Consider the following 23,646-nt stretch of genomic DNA (forward strand, 5'->3'; position numbering starts at 1 on the left):
GTTGTGATCTATCGTGCTAATTCATGTACAGTGCTTGGCACCGTGCCTAGCACCTAGCAAGAGCGCAGGAAATGCTCCCGGTTTTCCCCCTTCCCCTCGCTCGGCTCCCTTCCTGCCAGGCTCCATTCATCCCCGCCCAAGGGCGTGCCAGGGGCGCGTCCGCGCCCCGCTCGCTCCGGGCCAAGGTCCGCCCCGAGCCCCGGCCCCGGCGGTTCCCGGGGGGCGGGGCCGAAGGCGGAGCCCGGCGGGGGCGGGGCCTGCGGGACGCATGCGCGCGCGGGGCTGGGTGGGGAGGAAGAGCTGCCGGAAGTAGGCGGCCGAGGTGGCGCGGAGCGGGCGCCAGCTGCTAGGGAAACCGAGGCGCGGGACTCGGGCCGGCAGAGGCAGACGGGGCCGTGGTCTGGGCGGCCGGTGCCCGCCGGAGGACCGAGAGCGCCCTGGCCTGGGGCTCGGGCTCGCCGGTCCGGCGCTCTGCCCTGGACGCGGGCCTTTCCTGAAGCCTGCCGGGGGGCTGCGGAGTGGGGGGCGGGCGCGGCCGAGCGGAGAGGAGAGGGGGCGCCGGGCCGGGGCCCTCGGGAGAGCCTCGCCCGGCTCAGGCGGCGCCCCCCGGGCTGGGGGGCCGCGGGTCGTCGCCTCGGAGCTCAGGCAGGGCTTGCTGGGGGCCGGGAGGGCGCGTCGCCCTCTGCCCCCGCCGGCGCCCTGGCCATGACGGGCAAGTCGGTGAAGGACGTGGATCGGTACCAGGCGGTCCTGGCCAACCTGCTGCTGGAGGAGGATAACAAGTTTTGCGCGGACTGCCAGTCTAAAGGTAGCGCATCCTTGCGGGCCGGCGACGCTGGGGGTGGGGTGGGGTGGGGTGGGGTGGGGTGGGGTGGGTGGGTGGGCGTAGGGCAGGGCGTAGGGCAGGGCAGCGGGACTCTGGGAGCCGGGGGTGGGGGCCGCGCAGGCCGTCCACCTCGTCCTGCAAGCGGGGGCGCGTGCCCCTGTGGCTCCGGAGCCTGCTCGGGGTTCTGCAGCGCAGGACGGGGTGTGGGGGAGAGGCGGCGCGGGTGAGCGTACGTGTTTGGGGAGAGCGGGGGAGGATGGAAGTGTCGTGGGGGTGTGCAGGTGAGAATGCCTGGGTTTCAGGGCTCGGAGTGACAGCTCGGAGCTTTGCACGCCGCGGGGTGAACCGGCGTGTGCGTGTGCGTGTGAGAGAGAGAGATGGAGAGAGAGAGGTGGTGGGGGGTGGGGGTTGCTGCGAAATGACGGAGAAAACTGCTGAAGTGCTTTGCAAAGGTGGGGTTTGTGGCTGCCTTGCTCTGGCTCGCAGCTCCTGCTGTCATTTTGCAGCCTGGCTGAGCGCTGACAGCTGGCCGAGGTGGCCTGCTGCTTCCCGAGCTCCTGCAAGGGGAAAGTGCCTCCTGCAGGGACACAGTGCGGATTTCTGCACCGCCCTGGCTGCGGGATCGGGCCGCTCGCCCGGACCAGGCAGAGTGCGGTGTGACCCAAGGAGCAGATTGTGGTGGGAAGAAAGCAAAAAGGATGCACCAGTTTTGTTGCTTCCCTGACGATTGCTCCTCGGGAAGTGAAATGTGATCGTTATCGACGGGCAGAGCCGTCTCGTCTTTGTTTTCTGTGTTCTCCCGAGATTCATGATTGGATACAATTAAACAAGAGTCTGTTGGGAGGGCCAGGTTTTCAGGGAAATGTTTTGCCTCTGAAATGTAAAGAGACTAGTAGCTTCTGTAAATATTTCGCGTCCTTATTTTCCTTTCAGAATAGTGTGGAATATGATGGGAGGGGTTGGGAAGGTTATTTTTCCTTTGACTGGAGCAGAAACGGATAGTTTCGTGTGGGGAACTGTTGTTAATTTACTTTTGTCCAGATTGTTAATTTACTTTTTTGTTCATGATTCAGTCCATGTAGGAGGGTTGTTCGTTTGACTTAAAGCATACTGAGCATATAATATACAACAGGTATTCTGATGTATTTGTCAACGTGAAGAAAGTACATAATCAATGTTTTCAGGTAGTATTTTTAATTTTATAAAAATAAGATACAAGAACAAGGGAATGACATTGATTTGGATACTTTAACGGTGTATTTGTTTCATTTGTTCTTGTTCTGGGCATCAAACCCAGGGCTTCACATGTGCAAAGAAGGTGCCCCATTGCTGTGTTACATCCCAGTCTTGGTGTTATATTTTAGTGCCCTTTACGGATAGATGAATGGTGTTCATTAAGAATGTAGTTTCCCAGACCTCTTTTCTGAGAATTTACATTGGTAGAGCGTATCTCTTAGGAACTTTGCTAAAACTCCCTTGTGTCCTCACTTGACCAATCTTGAGTCAAAGTGAAACCACCCACTAAAGTAAAGCATTGCTACATTTGGGGATGTCAGATGCCATTTTAATGATTAATACTACCCACATCTCCCCCCCCCCCCATTTCTTTCCTTTTCTTTTTCTTTTTTTTTCTTTTTTAAAATTCATATCCTGCATTGCCCGGAAGCTACTCCCAGCTGTGTGTCCTGGGTTGCTCTTGGCCTTGCTCAAGGGACCATCCAGTGCCAGAAATCACACCTGGGCCTCCCTCATGCAAAGCATGTGCTTCAGCCCATTGAATTGTATCTCCAGCCCATACTCCCACTTTCTCAGGCTGCTTCTGCTTCTTCTTCCTCGCTCCCCTCTCCCTCTCCCCACCCCTTCTCTTAATAGGTGCCACCAGGTACTAGGCTTTGAACTCAGGCCTCATATGCTAGGCAAGTGCTCTACCACTTGGACTGTACTCCTGCCCTTTTCATACCTCTCTCAGTCTTACTCATATTCCAGTCAAATAGAACAGATGGAAGAGAGGTGGTCCATTACTTTTCAATATTTTTTTTTCAGTGTTCTTTATCAGTAACATTACTGGGGATTGGGTAATGAAGCATTAGTTAATGCTTTGTGAAAAATAGTAGCTATTGGCTTGTAAGCCTTAACTATCCATGGGCAGAATCCTGATTCCTAAAAGAATTGCCTTCGGAGTTGTTCTTTGGCTTGGTGGCTTTCATGAGTTGGGCATTGATTAAAAATGAGATGACAGTGTGTTAGTCATCATTCAGTTATGTAAGACAGTTATTGTGGTCTCTTATTTGTCCAGTTCATGAACTGTCTAGCTTCTTTGACTCTTTCAACCACTCTCGCTCATTCTCCACCCCCCCCACCTTTGCCTAATTTTGGTTATTGTAGAGATCATGTGGACATATCAGATATCATGGACGAGAACTTTCGTCACTAGATTAAGTGACGAGTTCTGTTTTTTAAAAAACATGGTAGGAGAAGAATTTTAAAGATTTTCTTTAAATAAGATTTGGATTTGAGTTTATCTGTGTGTTTCATGTTCTTTCTTAGAAATTGAGAGCTAATTGTGTAGTACCTGGTGGTGATTGCTGATTCATTAGTATTGAATCAGATGATGAACCCTGGACTATAGAACTATAAGCAGGAATTATGTTTCAAAAATAATTCTTTGAGGCTGGAGAAATAATATTTTGTATAGCAACCCAGGTTTGATGAGATCCCCGTGCCCCTCTAGGATTGATCCCCGAGCACAGAACCAGAAAGGAGTAAATCCTGAGCACAGTTGGGTGAGGTATCACTCTTACCCCCCCTCCTCCCTCATTCTCTGCAATGACTCTTTCTTTTAAAATCTTATTCTTATTTAAGAATGATGTTATCTGGGGGCTAGAGTGATATTACAGTGAGGAGGGCGCTTGCCTTGCATGTGGCCAACCTGGGTTCAATCCCAGCACCTCATATGGTCCCAGAACATAGCCAGGAATGATTCCTGATTGCAGAGCCAGGGGTAAGCCCCTAGAATTGTCTGGTATGCCCCCCCAAACAGAAGCAACAGCAACAACAACAAGAATTACATTATCTGTAGATATGTAACTTGAACACAATGGAGGACAAGCATTTGTTCATGTAATACAGATTTTGTTGACTGAGCTTTTTAGCTCTCTTGATCACAAGACTCACCATTTTCCAGAATCTCTAAGCAGTGAAGCAATTCTGTACAGGAAAGAAGGCAACTTTGGTACTGCCTTTAAAAAAGGGAAATTTTCAAACTTTCTTTAGAACTAAAGATGTAGTTTCCTTATTACCCCAACTTATCTGGAACTATTTGGACTGACTTAAGTAGTGGTAGGATAGAGGGCAAAATACAGAAAATTCTAAATATATCAATGATGAGTAACCCTATCTAATTAAAGCCAGTTTCTTTTTTTTCTTCTTTCTTTCTTTCTTTCTTTCTTTCTTTCTTTCTTTCTTTTTCACAAACCCTGGGCTCGTACTGCTTCAGGTTTAGTCTGTAGGTCCTAATAAATCTCTTCAGACTCTTCATTTACCCTGAAGCCTCTACTTCTTTGGTGACCCAAATACTTGTGTCTGTTTTTTGTATACTCCTCCTTCATTATCAAGGGTTATAAAATAATGAAAGCTATTAAATGGGTAAAAAGAATTAGAATGGAAGAAATCTGATTTTGAGAAATATTTATTTTAGAAAGGAACATCACAGGAATTTTGGAAACTGACCAATACTTCGTAATTTTTTAAAACTTTATTCAATTTCTGAGATGTTTCACCTGAAATAACCTAACATTCTTATGTTCCACTCATATATATATATTATTAGATAATTTTATTTATTTTCTTTTTGGGTCACACCCGGCGATGCACAGGGGTTACTCCTGGCTCATGTATTTAGGAATTACTCCTGGCAGTGCTTGGGGGGACCATACAAGATGCTGGGAATCGAACCCGGGTCTGCCGCATGCAAGGCAAACGCCCTACCAGCTTTGCTATCGCCCCAACCCCTCTATTATATATTCTTAAACTTAAATTACATTTTGAAAAAGGTAGCACTTTCAGGTGGCTGAAAATTCAGAAGGTTTAAAAGGGAATGTGTATAGTGAAAAGTTGATCCTTTTGCCATCATTTTTCTTTACTGGAAAAAACACTGCAGGATTTTCTTATGAGACTTGTATAAAACAATTTTTGCATAAACAAACTACACTTAAATCCATTTCCTATTTTGCTTTTATGCAAATAATTGTGTTTCACCCACATAGTTTCTTTCAGCTAATAGTCCAGCATAGAAAAATGAATTTTTTTTTAATATACATATTATAGAGCATCTTCATTCCTTGAAGTTATTTTCTAAGACTATCCCTAGGGTATCTTGAGTAAGTGGAAAGATACGCTTAAGTAACTGAGAAGACATCTGCTGTCGTTGAAGGCGTCTTAGAAAGTGTTCTAACCCATTCATAGCACATATAAGCCCACCTTTCAGATGACAAAGAAGTAAAGAAGCATAGATGTGGAAGGAGATACAGATTTGGTGGTAGAATATTCAGTTAAACCTCTTGCCCTCATTTATTTTAGTGTCGGAACTTTCAACACAGCATCTAACATTCTCAGTAATTTTCTTTCTTTGAAAAAAGGAAAATTGCTCATAAAGCAATTAGAATATGTTAGAATATACATATTATTATTATCATTTCTGGTCTTTTATCTTGATTTTGTTATATTAATTCATGATGTTTTTCCTTTTTAAATACTGTGGCTTCTGGAAACCACAGTTTGAATGAGTCACCCAGTAATTCCCTAATCTTTAAGCCAAAATCTTTCCCTATCTATGGGGGTTCTGATATTTTTACAAATGTACTTTATGCTTCTTGAGGATGGTCCCTGGATATTTTTGACTCATCAAACTTGTATGAAAGAGTGAATCAGGGAATCATTGTGTAGAAATGCTTAATAGCAGTTCTGAAATTTAATTCCAGTAAATTGATCTCTGGCTTTGCTTTATATTTGTTTTCTATTAATAGCTATGTAATTCATCGCTGGTTAAATAAAATTCCATAGGACATGAGCATTTTAATCAATTTTTAATTATTTTGCTCTATCTAGTACCTTTGAGAAGTTAAAAAAAAATCCACCAGTTCTAGGCAACACAGTATTGTGCTTCCATTTCTAGCTGACACATATTCTTTTCTGTCCATGATCAAATAACTTCTTTTTTTTCACAGCTTATACAGCTGATACTTATATTAGACTGATAACAGTTTACTACAAATAATTTATCAAAATTCCCAGTATATTATTTTTAATAGTAGCTTTTTAACCTCTTCCACGGGAAGTAACTTCTTATTTATTCTTTTGTCCTGTGGCACTGAGATAAAGAATACAAAACGTCATTATCTTTTAGGGGGGACTCTTTGCAGTGTTTCAGTACCACACTGTATATTATTTATTCTACTGTATATATTTATTCAGAAAATATTTCTTAAGGACCTAATTTTGTGTCAGACATTTATCAGGTTATCTGCACTGAAAGACAGGATCTATGGGAACTGGAGAATTAGGACATAGAGCAGGAGCTTTGCCTTGTAGGCAACTGACCCAGGTTCGATCCTCGGCACCGCATATCATCTCTGAGTGATCACTGAGCACAGAGTCAGGAGTAAACCTTGAGCGTAGCTGGATGTGGCCCCCAAACCACACACGCAGACACAGACACACACACAGACACACACAAACATACAAGGTGGTGCTGGAGGGAGAGAGAGAGAGAGAGAGAAAGATAGAACCTTTGGTTCTTTGGTTTTAGAATTTTAGAGTCTAATGGGGAAGCAGATGTCCAAACAGATACATGGTGTAGTATAATTATCATTATGCCATTGTGGAAAAGGAGAAATGAAAGCATTGAAGAAAGCAAACAAGTTTTGACTCAGGAAGTTGTGGCTTCAAAGAGATAAGTGGGTTGTGTCTTGAATGATAAGCATGCCTTTACTGGGTAAGCTTAGAGGACTTTATATTGCAGATAGAGGAAACACAATGCACCAAGATACCAAGAAGTGCTGGTGTGTGTGTGTGTGTGTGTGTGTGTGTGCATGCGTGCGTTGTGTGGAGGGGATTCTTAAGTGTAATTTGCCTACATGTCAGAAAGGCCGAGAAATAAGGTTATTGACTGATAGGCCAATAAGCTTAAAGTCCTAGGTCTGTTGTGGACTTAAAATATGACATTGGGATTATATATGTGTGTGTGTGTGTGTGTGTGTGTGTGTAATTGTGGCACTGTAGCACTGTCCTCCCATTCATTGATTTGCCCGAGTGGACACCAGTAATGTCTCCATTGTGAGACTTGTTGTTACTGTTTTTTTTTTTTTTTTTTTTGCATATCCAGTACGTCACAGGTAGCTTGCCAGGCTTTGCCGTGCGGGTTGAATACTCTTGGTAGCTTGCTGGGCTTTCTGAGAGGGGCAGAGGAATTGAACCCAGGTCGGCCGCATGCAAGGCAAATGCCCTATCCACTATGCTATTGCTCATATATATATTATATATATATACATATATATATATTGTATATATATACAGCCCATATATATATACAGCCCATATATATATTATATATATATACATATATATATATTTTTTTTTAGTCTCCCAGTCATGTATGAAGTCCATAGAATTAGAAGTCCATCTACTACGCAAATGGAACTCTAAGGTTTGGTGGGATTTGGGGCGGGCAGGAGTGCACAACTGGCAGTGCTCAGGGCTTACCCTAGTTCTGCGTTCCTGGTTTGGCTTAGGAGACCATATGGATGCCAAGGATCAAACCCAGGTCAGCTGTGTGCAAGGCAAGTGTCCTGCCCACTGTACCATCCCTCCAGGTTGAATATGCTGCTTTTATGCCCAAGAAGGCTTAGCATACTGAATAAGTTGATGTGTTTTCTTGAGCGCTGATAGCTTAGTTTGAACAAACTGGTCTTTCAGTATATCTTTCAGTCTACTTCTTAGCAAGTCTATTGCTTTCAAATATATCAGAAAACTATCTTCTTTTCGTATTCCTCATCTGATGTCATTATGGCATGTAGGTGGCAGCTTTCTCGGGCACAGTTGTCTATATAACTGTTCACCGCATGAGTCATTGTCTGTTTCTATTCTTTTGCCTGAAAATACTGTCTTGGAAATAGTGTGATGCAATTGGCAACACTTTACTCATAGGCTCTATAGTTGACTCTGTATGTTTTATATTGATGAAATCTATTTGAGGCATTGAGGAAGGATCAAGTAAGTCACTTACTTGTTTTAGGGCTGCACGTGGTTCTGTATGTTGTCATCACTCCCAGCAGTGCTAGGGGGACCATGCTGTGCCAGGGATTGAACCCCGGATTGAACCCTGGCCTCCCGCAGGCAAAGTTTACGCTCACAGAGCTCCCTCTGGCCCCCTAAGGTGCTCTATTACATTGATTGAAACTTAATTCCTCCAAAGATATCCACCCCCGTGAAAAAGATGCCAAGCAAAAATCAACTTAAAGCAAGCACACGTATTTTATATTCTAAGCATTCAGTGCCTAACTTTTGTTATTGTGTCTGCTTAAATCCTTATCACAGTTGTACTTCTGTGTGCGCAAGTGGCCAGTTTAAGTAGATACTAACTTTGAAGAAGTTCTGTATTGGCCTCTGGAATGTGACAGTTCAGCATACCACATTGAAAAGGTAGGAACCAAGTCTACGTAGCATAGACCACGTTAAAGTTAATTCACTTTTGCCAAATTCCTCTATTGTTAAAGAAATATTCTTTTCTTGAGAAACTTTTAAATTGTAATTTGCCACAGTGATTATGTCCGCTAGAATGTAAGCTCTCTGAGGGCAGGGCAGGATTTTGTGCCTGTTTTGTCCACGGTAGTATTTTCAGAGCTTAGAGTAGTGCTTGGCACAGATCAGGCTCCCAGGAAATGTTTGGATAAATTATTTGATTTTGTCATTTATAAAAATTTTGTTCCTATTAGAAGACATCTTCTGGGCCAGAGAGATAGTACAGTGGGTAGGGTGCTTGCCTTGCATGTGGCCGACCTGAATTCCATCCACAGCATATAGACCCCTGAGCCCACCAGGAGTGATTCCTGAGTGCAGAGCCAGGAATAACCCCTGAGCACCACTGGGAGTGGATTCCCCACCCTCCCAGGGCCTCTCAACAAAAAGAAGACATCTATAGATTGTAAGTTTTTTTTAAAGTTGTTCTCAATAATTTATTACATTCAATATTCCAACACCAGTCCCACCACTGCTACATCTTGCCACCACCATTATTTCGAAAACCCATCTCCCCTTCAAAAAAAATAAAAGAAGACATCTGTAGATTGTAAGTTTTAAAATTTATTTTAAATCAGGGATTAGTCAGGGAAACATACGGTATTTCTAAGTCATACAAGTAGAAGAACTTTAACATGGAATAAGATGCTTATGTGATATGAGTGGAGAAGGTAAATAGGCTGGTGAGACGACTTTAGGAGACAACGTTAGCAACACCTTGAGCTGATGTGCCTTAAGGAACATAGATGTTTCTGGGGTCTCCAAAAGCTGAAGCTGAAAGCATGAAAAGAACACAGGTGGCAGTTGGAAGAGAGAGGAGAGAGAGAGAGAGAGAGAGGGAGAGAGAGAGAGAAAACAGAGAGAGAAAACAGAGAACAGAGAGAGGGAGGGAAGGAGGGAGCAAAACGTTTTAGCCAAACATTCCCCCACCCCTGCCCTTATCAGTGACTCCCAGTGATAGCACTTACTCAGAAGTTGGTTAGCAAGGTTGCCTGGAAAATGTAGTTTCCTGTGATAGAGAGGAGCAAGGGTCAGATCCAGGTAGAAGCCAACAAAGACACTTAAAAAAAATCTCTAATGAGTAGTTCTCTTTATTAAGTATGTAGCTGAATTATAGTCAAGAGATAAGAAGGATTTTCAGGCAGACACAAACTATAGGATCTTAACTGTTGCTTAAACAGTAATTTCAAGTGGTATAATGATGCAGTCCTTGCCTATATCATTTGGATCCATGAATAGGAAAATGATCTTAGCTTCTCTTGAATCTGTATTTGACTACTCGTCACTCTAAGTACCAATCCTTCATTTATTCACTCTGAAAATAAATCCCCACCCTTTCTATTCTTGGAAGTCTTAAGCATGATGTATATACATTGAGTTTTTTATATCTGTATTTGGAAAGTTTGTGTTAGTAACATAGTAGGAGATACAAAGAGAGTTTTGAGGACTGCATTCTTAAAACATGGTACAAATTTTTCTTTCCTTAAGAGGTAAGGTAGTTGGTGAAGCTGTTTTTCCTCATGCCACCATGGTAACTAATGGTACTGGTCTATCTTTCCTACCTCCTTTCCCCTAATGCACAGTGGAGATAGATTAGCACTGGGTGAGAGGTGAGATCTCTAGGACTGTCTTCTATATTGAACTTGAACTGTACTTTGCCTCATTAGGAAAGTTTTGCAACTCCACTTAAAGACAGTTTCCCTAGTTATTTCTACTAGTTTTCTTCTTTGTCGAGTGTTTAGTGAGTTATATGATACAAGTTCAGTACTTTCTTTTTTTTTTTTCTTAAATTTTTATTAGTGAAACACCATGAGGTACAGTTGTAGACTTACAAATTTTTGTGCTTGGGTTTCAGTTAGGCAATGATCCAGTACCTATCCCTCCACCAGTGCCCATTCTCCATCATTTACATTTTTTAAAAAAAATTTTTGTTAGTGAAACACCATGAGGTACAGTTGTAGATTTACAGATTTTTGTGCTTGGATTTCAATTGTACAATGATCAAACACCCATCCTTCCACCAGTGCCCATTTTCCACCACCACGGGTCCCAGTATCCCTCCCACCCCTCAACCCCCATCCCACCCTGCCTTTGTGGCAGGGTATTCCCTTTTATTCTCTCTCTCCTTTTGGGTTCTGTGGTTTGCAAAAGAGGCATTGAGTGGCAATCATGTTTGGTTTATAGTCTACTTTCAGCATGCTTCTCCCATCCTGGGAGGGTCCTCCCAGTACCCTTTATTTGGTGACAAGTTCAGTACTTTCTAGAAGACCTTTTTTTATCAATCAGGTCATCAGCCTTTGGGTCACTGTTACATTAATGGAACTGGTAGAACTAGGCCAGCAAAAATTTTCAGTGGAGTGTGAGTATGTTTGCTTCTTTGATGTTATTTTCCACAAAGTCCACAGATGATGCCTTTATTATTTGAGTAAATTACCAGCTCTTATAATTGCAGTGGTTTTTTTTTCCCTTTTCTCCAGAAAATTTATTTCCTCCTTGCAGCTATGACTTTAACTCACAGATGTCATTAAACTGAATTTGTTATCCTAAAAATGTATAGCAGAGTGCTTCCCAGATTATTTTTCGCCCAGCCAGTTCACTTTATCTTAAGAGATACATCTATGTGTTTTTGAAAACCTCATGTATATTTTCACATTTTGTTGTTGTGTTTGATGCTTCCATTTTCCAAACTTTCTCCTTTCCAACCCCACTTTTTAAAAAAATTTAATTTTATTTTTATAAAGTTGTTCACAATAATTCATTACATTTAATATTCAAACACCATGCTGGAGCGATAGCAGAGCGGGTAGAGCATTTGCCTTGCATGTGGCCGACCCGGGTTCGATTCCTCCGCCCCTCTGAGAGAGCCCGGCAAGCTACCTAGAGTATCTCGCCCGCACGGCAGAGCCTGGCAAGCTCCCCGTGACGTATTGGATATGCCAAAAACGGTAACAAGTCTCACAATTTGTTGTGAGGTGTTACTGGTGCCCACTTGAGCAAATCGATGAACAATGGGACGACAGTGTCAAACACCAATCCCACCACCTTCCCACCACCACAAGAGGAAAGTGTGTGAAGATTGTTGTATTTCATCCTGGGGCCATTAAGCCCTTGTATAAGACATTACAAATATGTATGTTAAACCCAAACAAATGGATGCTGCTTTTGGTACATCAGTGAGATAGAGTATGAGAGATCTGAAATTTAGAACATGATTATTGAGCAGATTCATGCCTCCCCCACATTTTGGATTGTGAATTTCCCACAGGTTTTGTACATGGTGGTGATCCACCGATGGCTGAACTGCAGGTTCCTTCCCAGTGGAAAACCCCAGAGATGAGCCAAATCTCCCTTCATCTGTGGCCATTCGTCAGTGTAAGGCTGCCCTGGTGGGTGGTCTCTCCTTCCTCCACTGTTCTCCCTCTGTGTGGCTGAGACCTGCCCTGGGAATTGTGCCTTTATAAGATATTGCTGGATAGAAACAAGGTTTTTATTACTGCTTCTTTTTATTTCCAAATCATGTCAAGTGGCTCTTTGACCATTTTTGTTGTCCAGGACCCTCCTTCCCTCTCAATTTGTATGTATTCTGTGAGTATTCTGATTTGCTTTTAAATCCATACTAAAACCTTTTGCTTAGAAAGTATTGGATTTACTAAGTCCTCTTGGAGAATGCTTTACTAATTCTTTAAAAATTTCAGGTTGACAAATTTTCCAAGAATTCTTAACCCCAAACAGACAGCGGATCCCACCATTTCACTTCTTGACTCCTCATTCCCCAAACAAATGTGTAACATTCTGCTTTTTATGATGTATTGAAAATACTAACAGTACAGGTTAGAGGACTGCTCTCAGACGTAAGCAGTCCGTTCTGGCACAGCGGTTTGTGATAATAGGGTACTGTGTCTTTTCCTTTTTTTTTAAGTAGCCATGCTCTCTTTTGCAGTAATGACTAGGGTAGATGGTGGGTCCCGAACAATGCAGGGCAGAGCTTCCATCTCAGATCTTGGTTTACAGATCACTCCTACAGTGTTGCTTCCTGCAGTGCTCACAAAATAAACCTTGTGATTTAACTTCTTCCTCTTTTCTTGTCTGAACCGGATGTCCCCCCCAAGGTGTAGATTTAGAAATGGCTTCTCTAGTGTTGGAAGTCTTGATTGAGTTAACATTTCTTTACAGAATTGTATTTAGATGGTTGTTTTCATTTTTAATGCCTTCGAAAATTCGCTGTTTGTTTTTGGAGGGAGTGAAGCAAGGTAGTTTTTATTGAAACTTATTTAGAAAGATGTGAGGGAAGTGAGAACTGTGTGTTCAAGAGAAAACACAGTCTTCCCCAGAGTAGAAATAAGCAAGCAGAGAAAAAGGTCGGCAAGTGAGATACATGTTCAAGGGAGTGCACAGGCTTGAAAAGCAAGTCCCCAATTAACTTCTTAAAGAATTTTGCAAGCTAGTAAATCTTACACTGCAATATGAAGCTTGGAAAAGGTATCCTTTTTTGGTTGATACTTTGTCAGTTGGGTTTTAATTGACACAGTCTGGTGAAAAATAGGAAGGAAAACTGATTTTTACCACAATATTTTTGTTCAAAATATCTGTAAACAGCAGAGCAAATGAAATCAGTTTAAGTCAGGCAACTGATTTGAGAAACAAAGATTTTAAAGATCTAGGCACTTCTGCTATTTTTAAAGCATTTTCAGAAAGAATTGGTCATTTGGAAGTGGGGACTTTTGTCTCCCTGCAGATGGCGTGAAGAGTATGGTTAGCGAAATTGTTTCAGACCAAGGAGAATTTTGAGAAATGATCCTCCCTATCTTGTGAGTTCTATATTAAGGGTCCGACTTGTACGTAAAAGGACAGTTCATTAAATGCAGCATTAGAAACTGAAAGACTCCATCTTAGCTCCTCTGAGCATTTTAACTTGGTCCTGAGCCTAGTCTGTCAACAGAAGAAGCCTGAAACAAGTGACTCAAATCAAGGGTCCATATTGTGGGCAGAGTAAAAATAGTATGCAGTTTCATTCGTCTTCTTATGCATTTAGTGGGGAAAAAAGATGTTACCATAGGAACAGACTCCCAGACCAGTTGTATTTTTGTCTTAGATCTGGGGGGTTTAGGGAAGCAGGAAATTCTTTCATGCTAAATATCATTAGATGCTGTTTCTTTAAGAGATAAAAACATTTTTTTGCTGATTGTAAAAACATTCATACTTATGATAAAAAATAATTGACAAGTATGAAAACAATGAAGCAGGGTAATTTTCTCTCTCTCTTTCTCTTCTCTCTCTTTCTCTTTTAGTTATTGGGTCACACCAGGCAGTACTCAGGGCTAACGCTTGATTCTGTGCTCAGGGATCCCTCCTGGCAGGTTTGGGGGACCACCAAGGGTGCTGGAGATTGAACCTGGGTTGTCTGTGTTCAAGGGAATTACCCTTCCTATTGTACTGTCTCTTAGGCTTGCAGAATAGTTCTTACCACCCATTTTATACTTGAGCTTGTTCTGTAGTAATTTTATGTTGTTTTGCATAATATTTATTGGAAGCATTTTTTTCGTGACATTAAAAGCATTTAAATAATTTCTACTATGTTCCATTGTTTAGATATGTCATTAGTTACCTAAATCTTGCCTGACTATTGGATATTTGGGAATTTAGATTTTTATCGTATTTTTTTGTTTGTTTTGGGGCCATTCCCGAGGATGCTCAGGACTTACTCCTCGGCCTGCTCTCGGAAATTACTCCTGGCAGTGCTCAGAGGACCATATAGGATGCCGAGAATGGAACCCAAGTTGGTCACATGAAAGGCAAGTGCCTTACCCACTGCATTCTCTCCAGTTCCAGTTTTAGATCTTTAGTATTATTAATAATGGTCCAATGTTGTTTGTAGATTACATTGTAGACTGATGAAGTCTTTATGTCCTCAGAGTTGAGTAGTCATGTGGGCCTCCTAACTTTAAAAAGTTATTCTGGCTTCCTTGGGCTGAACCCATGCAGAGATGACCTTGTTTGGGAGACCGTTATTCTGACCTGCTTTACCACTACAGACGAGCTGGGAGAAAACCTGGATTGACCATAGGATCAATTTTTTGGTACACAATCACTACAACATGGACAAGACCTATTCTCGTATGTTGGGCACAACCTTCCACATTACGATATGTGGAAATACTTTTGTGCCATTAATCATCTTACTTATGTTTTTCATATAGGTTGCTTTCACTTAAATTGAATCTACCAAGGTAGTGGAACAGTGGCCCAACGTTGATACAAAGGGGATATAACTACTGGATTGTTGTTGTTTTATAAGGGTTTTCCCTAGACTATAAATTACAAGAAGACAAGAGATTGTGTCCTGTGTATATCTGTGATGAGCAATGTTTCACACTTAATGACCGTCTCCTTCAGAACACTTGCTTATGGGTGTTTGGATCATCTTCTTTTTTCATTTTGTCTCTTGCAAGTCACTTTCTTACCATGAATGCTGATATTTGAAGATGTGATGTTTCAGGAAGCTGAGCAGGTGAATATCATGGTTGTTTCCTGGTAATTGCTTCATGCTGCCACTTCTTTTGTGTTCTTCTAACATCTGTGCTACACTGAAAGCTGGAGCCAGTCAGCGAAGCTAGTACTCTGGCCTCTCACTCGGAGGTTTTAGTGACACATCATCTTGGGGAAAATGTAGCCTGAGGTGTGAAACAGGAGGCTGAGATAGCAGCCCTCAGCCTTTCTGTGAGACAGGAGTAAATATTTAGACTCTCTTCTCAGGTGCCATAGAAATTAATAGTAGTAACTTTGCAGCATTTTTAGACGCTCTTTCTGCCTACTGAAGCAGGTTTGTTTAATTTGAAGAACCTTGCTCCAGCTCTTTTGAAGCTGTGCCTTTTTACCCCTTAGATGCCTGCCCTGGGCTCATTCTGCCAGAGCTTTCTTAGCCACGTGCCTGGCATCTTTGGCCTGTTTCCTTGCGCTGTCTCCCATCCGTACTGCATATAGACCCAATTCTGCAACACCTTGGTTTTGAGTGCTTTCTTTTTAAAAGGGTCGAGCTCCACTTCTTGCCCTCCTTCTGTCAGCCTTGAGACAGCAAGCATTCAGCGTGTCACTGGTCTAATCATCCTCACTATGAGTCCCAAATTTATTTGTGTTCTTCCATTTGTTCAGAGAAGAAACTTCTCCCGCTTGTTTGGGTTCCGTTGTGATTCAATTAACCAGCGCTGATTCTTCATTTGTCTGCCATTGGTTGGGGCTCCCCTGATGTGTTAGGAAAGCCGCGACACGCACTTGCGGCGAGAAGCTCACATGCTCATGGCCTTACACAAGGGTTCATTTGCTGACTCCCAAGGTTTTGTGTACAGCCTCTGCCTGGGTGAAAAGGCATGAGCTTCCCTTTAAACAAGTGTGAAACTTAATTAGCTTGGTCTTTTGTTTTTTAGTTCTATGGCATTAGGCTCTTTCCATTTCTGGGTTTCCTTTCAGGAAGAGGAGTCTGGGTTTTTGAAGGGGTATAAATAAGCCTTCATGTCTTTTAATATAAAAACAACACCTAAAAATCAGCATATCAATTTAGTGACCGTTATTGGGCAGCTGACATGTCTGACACCCTTTTGGGGGCCTGGAAAGATGATTCTAATTTCTGTACAGCTTGAATTTTTTCTATAAATTTGGGTAAATGACTTGACTCTGTGAGCCTTCATATTTTTTCAACTGCACTTAAACTAATCATTAAAGTTTCTTTTTTTCTTAGTTCTGGGATTCTGGATTATAGAAGAGGCTTTTCTACAGAGTTGGTATATTCTTTTTTTGTGGGGTGGGGGGTCACACCCGGTGATGCTCAGGAGTTACTCCTTGCAGTGCTGGAGGGACCATATGGGATGCCGGGGATCGAACCCGGGTCCACCACTTGCAAGACAAATGCCCTACCCGGTGTACTATCGCTCCAGGCCAGAGTTGGTATATTCTTATATCTTACATGCTCTAAACTAAATGGTTTGAAAGTGATTCCTCTGGGAACCAGCGAGATAGTACAGTAACAGTCAGACGCTTGCCTTGCACACAGCTGATGTGGGTTCAATCCCTGGCACCCTGTTAGTGCTCAGGGCTTACTCCTGGCTCTGTGCTCAGGGAGCATTCCTGGCTGTTGTCAGGGGACCATATATAGTGCTGGGTTTTGAACCTGGGTTAGCCATGTGCAAGACAGGTGCTTTACCACTGTCTCCAGTCCTGTATGTAGATGTTGGTAGTTTCAGAGTAGACTTCTACTTTAAGTGAGATAATGAGTGATAGGAAATTAATTCAGTTATAAAAATCAAATTTTGAAATATCAGCTTCACCTGCTGAATTGAAAAGATTTCCTGTTAACTCAGCAACCCCTCCCTATACAACTCTATTCCCTCCCCAACTTCCACCACCCTTCCCCTTCCTAGCTATTAATTATTTAGTGAGAAAATATATTTAATCTTATGAGATCTAATATTTATACTGATTATGCTTATAAAATACTATTTGACATTGAATAGTGCCAAATATGCCAAATATGCCAAATACCAGTAACAATGATGGGTCTCATTCTCCTAAAGAGCCTTGAATATAATCTCAGGGCTAGGATGAAGGAGACGTTACTGGGGCCTGCTCGAGGCAATCGACGATTAACAGGATGATTTGTGATTGTGACTGTGATTGAATAGTGCATTTTCCCCCAGTGCCATCCTTTCCTTCTCCAGCTCTGGCTACATGTCGAATGATGCTGCTTGCTGATTGGAGCATCCTTGCTGGGATGCGCTGGGATATCAAAGCCATAGTTTGAGACACTTGAGCCTGTGTCAGCCCTTTCCCTTGGTCTTGGCAGGCCCTGTGTTCCATTCCAGCTGAGCCTCTGCCAGAGTAATTGGCCACATGGAGCCTTCAAGGCCAATAATTGTTTGTTCGGAGATAGCCTCGCTGTTTAACTCCTAATGAAGCAGTCTCCTTCCTGCCTCCAGTGAAAGCAGCTATTTTTTGTCTACTCCTCCCATTTTCAGAGTGGGCACCTCTTTGCCACCACTCTTCTAGTGTATTCACAGATACTCTAAGTAGAGTCTTTGTGCAGCGGAAACTGGCAAGAGCCAAAATATGGAGGGCTAACCAGGAGACCAGAACCATTAAGAATACCCTTTCCCCTGATAATTGCTAACTAGAAAGTGGAGGATATTTAAACTAACCTTATGTGGTTTTCTGAGTGATAAGTGATTTAAGCCTCAAGTTCATGTGAGAAAAATGTTCATACTAGGTTTTTTAGAAACACATCAAATGAGGTATTTCTTACCTAAGAGAGCTTGCAGAAATAAACTAAAACTAAATAAATCTAACAGCCACAGATGAGAGCTACAGGGGAGACTCTGAATAGGAAGGAGAAAAGACTTGATAGAGGAAGTGGGTAGAGCAAGATTTTCACGTAATGTTTGCAAGTAAACTAGCACCTGGAAAGGTATTTGACAGATATATTCAGCTAACCAGGGGAGTATAAGCAGTCCAGTTTTCCTTATTGGTCAAAATGAAAAGTCTACCCGCCTACCACCCTCACCCCCCCAAATCCCAAATGTGGACTTGAGAAGAATCCACTGTATAGACGACAAACCACCCAGGACACGCCACTGTTTGCTTCTTTCCCACATCTGGCTACTGCTTTTGCTTTTATGCCTCTGTTTGAAGCTCTAACTGATATATAGACACAAATCAGTCTTTGATTCTTTCCCGTAACTCTATTGATACTATTCAGAACTTTTGAGTATGAAGAGAGATCTGGGCTGGAGAGGGGGTAAGTCACTTGCCTTGCCTGTGACCAACTCCCATTCAATCCCGGGGACCACATATGACTCCCCAAGCTCCACCAAGAGTGACCTCTGAGCACAGAGCCAGGAGGAAAGTCTTGACCTGTCCTCCCTCACAAGAAAATAGACCCCTGAGAACACACACACACACACACACACACACACAAATTTATCACAAAATACCTAAAACTAAAAAACGGGTTTTGTTCTGCTTCACTGTCCTGAAGTCTCTATGCCTTCACTTTATAAGGCCAGTGTAGAATATTAGTTACCTGGCTCAGTTTACTGTGTCTCAGTACAGGGCTCCTTTCTGTGAGTCACCATTCTCACAGGGAACGTCTGCTCATTCTCAGCAGGCGGACATCAAGACTTCTTCCTTGGGTTATTGGCATAATAAGAGATTTCATTCTTTGGGGTGGAATTCAAGATTCTCCAGAAAGAGTAAAATTTCCCACTTGGGAGTTCCCGCAGTATATGCCACAACTTTTTTTGTTTGCTTTGGGGCCACATTCAGAAGTGCCCAGAAGTGCCCAGGGGTTACTTCTGGCGCTGCACTTAGGAATTACTCCCTGTGGTGCTTGGAGGACCATATGGGATGCCAGGGATCGAACCTGGGTCAACCATGTGCAAGGCAAACTCCCCACCTGCTATTCTATCACTCTGCCCCTATACTGATTTATTGTGGGAGCACTTACTTAGTAAGTACTATGTATATGCTGGTTTGTTGTTATTTTTCCAGTTCAGCCAATAGAGATGTCAGCCAGCTTTGTTGAGCTTATTTTGCTCAAGGACACTGTCCATCTCTGATAGAAGGAAGTATTTCTTCTTTCCAGTTCTTTCTCTAGGTCTTTGACTATCTTCCCATTGAAGTTATGCTTCTGACGAATACTGCAGATGTTTTTGTATAATCTGGGAAGTTTATTTAAACTCATTTTTCAGCAGTAGATTTTCTTCTTGCTGGGGATTGAACCTGGGTCGGCTGCATGCATGGCCAGCTCCCTACCTGCTGTACTTTCGCTCTGCCTCCCCATCAGTCATGGATTTTTAACTGGCTCTGTTTCCCTTTTACAACCTAGTTCATTCAAGGTTTCAAGCATTTCACCCCCTTTCACCCCCTTTTTACAACTGACTGTCTGTCCTGTGAGTTCTTGAGAAAGCAGTCCTGGTGTTCTAGCTGGTGAGTGTTTGTGCCACACCTTCCAGTCTTCCACTCAGGAGTTATCCCACATTCTTGTGGAGATGCTTTTAGGGCTCTTTGGGTGCCATTCACCAGGGAAGGGAGGGATTTTGATGGATCTTTGAGTGACCATGTCTGTCCCAAAGGCAAGATCTTGTCACTCCATGAAATAAAAATTTAGGAACCACTCTTTTCTCTTCTTTCTTTGAGGAAGTCTGCTGTGTTCCCAAGTAAAGAGGTGACTGTCCAGCTTTGCACTGTTTTGCATATTCAGTGATTGCAACCTCGAGAAACTAGTCTTCACTGAAGGCCAGTATTATTTGTATACTTGTCTAATACTGGCCAGTGAGAAGATTAAATGGACTCATTGAGCTTCTTTAACCTGGGCAGAACCTCTTTGGGCCTACTCTTTTTCCTCCCTTCACATGTCATCTCTTGGGTTACGGAGATCCCTTAAGTGGCTGGAACACATGCTTCACATGTGGAAACTCAGGATTTGATTCCTGGCACCGCACGGTCCTCTGGCTACCACCAAGAACCACCATTGCTATGACCATTGTGTCACCTTGCCTCCCCCCTCCCCCAAAAAGGTTTAAAATAGTTCAATCTCTTTAATTTAAAAAATAATTTCAATACACACCAGACATATTCGATACGCCAAACACAGTAACAACAAGTCTCACGATGGAGACGTTACTGGGCCCGCTTGAGCAAATCGATGAACAACAGGAGGACAGTGCTACAGTGCTACACACCAGAAAGTCACAGGTTAACACCAGGAGTCTTAGATCTGATCTCAGGCCCTCAGACAAGACCTTCAAGTGGGCACTGTACAGCCACCCCATTGCTGCTGGAAAGGCATCTTTGTGGCAGTCAGGAGCTCCTGTGCTTGAAACTTCCTGTCCCCAAGTCAGAAAGAAACCTCTAGGTCTCTGAAGCTAGGGTGTCCCCCCTCGGGCTCTCCTTGTGGCTGAGCATAGTCACTGACATTGTACTCAACAGTTTCAAAGGGGGAAAGTAATGTCTTTGTTGGTATATAAAAATGAGATGGGGTAATAAGAATTCATTGAGGAGGGCCCAAAGCTTTTAAGTATTGAAACCACACTTCAAGGGGGACTAGGCTCGTGTCTTTGAATGGAATGATGTGATCATCACAGTATACCTTTGCAGAGTTTCCTTTTAAGTATCAACAAAACATACCTTATCTTATCTTTTCCCTCCTGGAATATTCTGGAGAGTAGAGGTGAAAATAATAGTATAGGGTAAAAGTTTGGTAATGCTTTTTTACCAGAAACAACGTGTAAGTATACATCAGTTACATCCACTGTGGGGTAGACAAAGAGACTAGCCTTTAAGGAATCCTTATCTACTACTAATAAACTAGGATGGTAAGACTGATGTGGATCTAAATTCACAAATGGATTCCGGTCTGATATTGAAGTCTTTAATCCATTTTGATCTTACTTTTGTAAATGGCGTTAGGCAGAGATCTGCGCCCACTTTTTTGCATGTCGCCGTCCAGTTTTGCCAGCACAATTTGTTGAAGAGGCTTTCCCTGCTCCACTTCACTTTTCTTGCCCCCTTATCGAAGATTAGATGATCATATGCTGAAGACAGAGTTGGCAAAACCCTCCATGATATTGAAGCTAATGGTATCTTCAAAGATGTCATGCCACTGGCCAAGCAAGTGAAAACAGAGATAGACAAATGGGACTATCTTAAATTAAGAAGCTTTTGCACCTCCAAAGAAACAGTGACCAAAATACAAAGACAGTCTACAGAATGGGAAAGGATATTCACCGAATACATATCTGACAAGGGATTGATATCAAGGATATACAAAGTACTGGTTGAACTCCACAAGAAGAAAACATCCAACCCCATCAAAAAATGGGGAGACGAAATGAACAGAAATGTTCTCAAAGAAGAAATCCGAATGGCAAAAAGGCACATGAGAAAATGCTCTACATCATTAATCATCAGGGAAATGCAGATCAAAACCACAATGAGATATCTCACACCACAGAGACTGGTCCACATCCAAAAGAACAAAAGCAACCGGTTCTGGCGCGGATGTGGCGAGAAAGGGACCCTCCTTCACTGCTGGTGGGAATGCAGCCCTTTTGGAAAACAGTATGGACGATTCTTAAAAAATTAGAAATTGAGCTCCTATTTGACCCAGCAATACCACTCCTGGGAATATATCCCAGAGGCAAAAAAGTATAGTTGAAGTGACATCTGCACTTGTTTGTTCATTGCAGCACTCTTTACAATAGCCAGAAACTGGAAGAAACCTGAATGCCCAAGAACAGATGACTGGTTAAAGAAACTTTGGTACATCTACACAATGGAGTACTATGTAGCTGTTAGAAAAGATGAAGTCATGAAATTTACATACAAGTGGTACAATATGGAAAGTATCATGCTAAGCGAAATGAGTCAGAAAGAGAGGGATAGACATAGAAAGATTGCATTCATCTGGGGGATATAAAGTAACAAAGTATGAGATTAATACCCAAGAATAGCTGAGATCAACACCAGGAGGATTACTCCATAACTTAGAGGCCAGCCGGATATCCTAGAGGAAAGGGCAGTTCAGATAGAGAAGGGAGCACCAAATAAAGGATGTTTGGAGGATCCTCCCAGGAGGGGAGATGCATGTCGAAAGTAGACTACGGACTGAACATGTTTGGCACTCAATGCCTCTTTTGCAGACCACAACACCCAAAAGGAGAGAGAGAACACAGGGGATTGCCCTGCCACAGAGACAGGGGGGATGGGGGGATGGGGGTGGGAGGGATATTATCCATGGTGGTGGAAAATGGGCACTGGTGGAGGGATGGGTATCTGATCATTGTATAATTGAAACCAAAGCACAAAAAATTGTAAATCTACAACTTTAAAAATAAAATAAAATAAAATAAAGGGGAAAAAAAAAGAAATTGAGCTCCTATTTGACCCAGCAATACCACTCCTGGGAATATATCCCAGAGGCAAAAAAGTATAGTCGAAGTGACATCTGCAATTGTTTGTTCATTGCAGCACTCCTTACAATAGCCAGAATCTGGAAAAAACCTGAGTGCCAGAGAACAGATGACTGGTTAAAGAAACTTTGGTACATTTACACAATGGAGTACTATGTAGCTGTTAGAAAAGATGAAGTCATGAAATTTATATACAAGTGGTATGACATGGAAAGTATCATGTTTACTTTAAGTATACATAAAGTAACAAAACGGGAGACTAACACGCAAGAGTGGTGGAGATTAGTACCAGGAATTTTGCTCCATGACTTGGAGGTCAACCACATGTGCTAGGGGAAAAGGGAGCTCAGATAGAGAAGGGAGCACCAAATAAAGGGTGTTGGGAGGATCTTCCCAGGATGGGAGAAGCATGCTGAAAGTAGACTATAGACCAAACCTGATTGCCTCTCAGTGCCTCTCTTGCAAACCACAGCACCCAAAAGGAGAGAGAGAACAAAAGGGAATGCCCTGCCACAGAGGCAGGGTGGGATGGGGGGATGGGGGTGGGAGGGAGACTGGGACCCATGATGGTGGAAAATGGGCACTGGTGGAGGGATGGCTGTTTGATCATTGTACAATTGAAACCCAAGCACAAAAATTTGTAAGTCTATAACTGTGCCTCATGGTGTTTCACTAATAAATAAATACATAAATGAAAAATTCACTAAATGATAGGGTTTGGAGAAACAGTATAGAGGTTAAGACTCATGCCTTGCTTGCAGTCAACCTTAGTTTGGTCTTCAGCACCACATTGTACCTTGAACATCATTTAGGAAGATAAAATGAAAACATGTTAAAGGACCCTGCCAAGTGTGTGGCACATACATGTAATAAAAAGGTCAATTCCTTGTCTTTAAAAAAAATTAAAAGGTAAAACTTAACTGCCTTCCCAAGGCTTTTCAGAGTAGCTTAATGAATTTTGGAGTTCCTGTTATAATCCTAGACAAGGTAGATTTTAGATATAATCTAATCTAGGAAAGGAAATAGATTCTCAGAGAAGTGAATTGACTTGCTCACAGCCACCCAGTTGAT

General features: G+C 42.6%; 1 protein-coding gene across 2 annotated transcripts in view; it reads left to right on the forward strand.

Moving 5' to 3' along the window:
• Window positions 1–281: 281 nt before the first annotated feature.
• SMAP2 (small ArfGAP2) overlaps window positions 282–23,646 on the forward strand; it is a 50,401-nt gene continuing 27,036 nt past the window's right edge. The window contains exons 1-2 of one of the 2 annotated variants that reach the window (XM_056123268.1): window positions 282–808; window positions 8,420–8,524. Coding sequence is in view for 1 of the 2 variants with exons in the window: in XM_056123267.1 (XP_055979242.1) it covers window positions 706–808 (103 nt within the window). In the remaining variant the exon portion in view is untranslated. The remainder of the gene's footprint in view (window positions 809–8,419; window positions 8,525–23,646) is intronic. The other variant, XM_056123267.1, reaches the window with a different exon arrangement.

This window comes from Sorex fumeus, unplaced genomic scaffold (assembly GCF_029834395.1).
Source record: "Sorex fumeus unplaced genomic scaffold, SorFum_2.1 ptg000047l, whole genome shotgun sequence".
Lineage (NCBI taxonomy): Eukaryota > Metazoa > Chordata > Mammalia > Eulipotyphla > Soricidae > Sorex > Sorex fumeus.